The following is a 1,509-nucleotide window of genomic DNA, read 5'->3' on the forward strand; positions in this document are numbered from 1 at the left end:
GAACGAAAAGATTTCAGGCACAAGAAATAGTTCAAAGTCCAGCAAAAGAGCCCCAACCTGTAAAATACCCTCCTTTAATAAACGAATTCACTTATTATCCAATGTGTAAAAGTTATATAAAATTTGAAGGAAAAATACAATCTATTGCACTTGTTCAATTCTGGCCTGGTAATAGGTGTAAAGGTGGACACTGTGCCATCCCAAAAACAACACCTTTTGTCAAAGAAGGATTTATGTTAAACGGGTTTTGGCCTCAGATTAGGGTTAATGCAAAATTGAGGTGTTGCCTATTCAAACTGGACTTAAAACGTGTAGAAAATATCATTTTCAGAAATAGACCACTTGTGGAAATGATTCACAAAAATTGGATGTCGTTTCAACAATGTGGATATGCCATGTACCAATTTGACACACACGGAACGTGTGCAATGCAAATTTATCACGGACCACGCGGGGTAATCGAATACATGAAAACTGCAATTCATTTATTTAACAAATATGACGCTTGGGAGATATTAAAACAAAGTGAACTTAAAGTCCAGACCAATAAATTGTATAAGATTCAAGACTTGAAAGTTATTTTACAAAAGGTATATGGAGAAGAACCGGTCTTCTTTTGTCAATATAGAAACCTGGTAAGAGATTTTAGAATTTGTTATGACCCTAGGACTAATAAGGAAAACCCACACCCAATCAGATGTCCTGAAAAATTCTTTCAAAAAGAAAAAGAAAAATGTGACGAAGAAATACTGTTTGAACTTTTCCCAATGGAATTAACAAAGCCCGAAACTGCTCCTCGAAACAATTGTCCTTATTAATTTACTATAATTTATAACTAATTTATTTATGTTTTATTATTTTTAAATGGTTGAAAATAGATTTTCGGTTTGAAAATATAAACTATCATAAAGAAAAGAATTTCATTCATTTTAAAACAAGTTCAATAATATGAACTATAATTTATAATTATTAAATTATTATTATTATTATTATCATTCAAAAAATTAATATAACATTAAATGTTAAGTCACTGTTTATCATTAAGTAAAATTGTCTTTTGATATTTAAAGGCCACTCAGAGATGAAGACGTTTGTATTTATCATGGTTGATCACACTAAAAACTCATCATTGTGGCGGATAGATGATAATTTTTTTGTTTTTATACCCAAACTTTGTTTTTTCCAAAAAAAGTTTAGTTATACAAATTATATTTAAACTATACAAATTTAGAAAATACAAGCCAAAAACAAACTAAATAAATTTATAAACAAAAAACTTACTTTTTTCCTATTTCTATTTCAAAAAAATACAAATTGAGTAATTATAATAAATTTATTATAAAATAACTACAGTCAAAAGTGTTTATTTGAAGTACGACAAATAGATAACTGGTTTGAATGACATTAAAAATATTTTTGAATTTGAATTTTTATGAATTAAAACCAATTTTTTCATTTGCAAATAACTCTATTACTAAAACAAACTATTTCCACGTTTACTTTATGACA

At 27.8% G+C, this 1,509-nt stretch overlaps 1 protein-coding gene across 1 annotated transcript; it reads left to right on the forward strand.

Moving 5' to 3' along the window:
* Positions 1-101: 101 nt before the first annotated feature.
* EIN_294770 (hypothetical protein) lies at positions 102-818 on the forward strand (the record flags this gene model as incomplete). Its single annotated transcript, XM_004257700.1, has 1 exon — positions 102-818. The coding sequence occupies one exon, from the start codon at positions 102-104 to the stop codon at positions 816-818; it is 717 nt and encodes a 238-aa protein (XP_004257748.1).
* Between the last annotated feature and the right edge of the window lie 691 nt (positions 819-1,509).

This window comes from Entamoeba invadens (genome assembly GCF_000330505.1).
Source record: "Entamoeba invadens IP1 unplaced genomic scaffold scaff_1105074726009, whole genome shotgun sequence".
Lineage (NCBI taxonomy): Eukaryota > Evosea > Mastigamoebida > Endamoebidae > Entamoeba > Entamoeba invadens.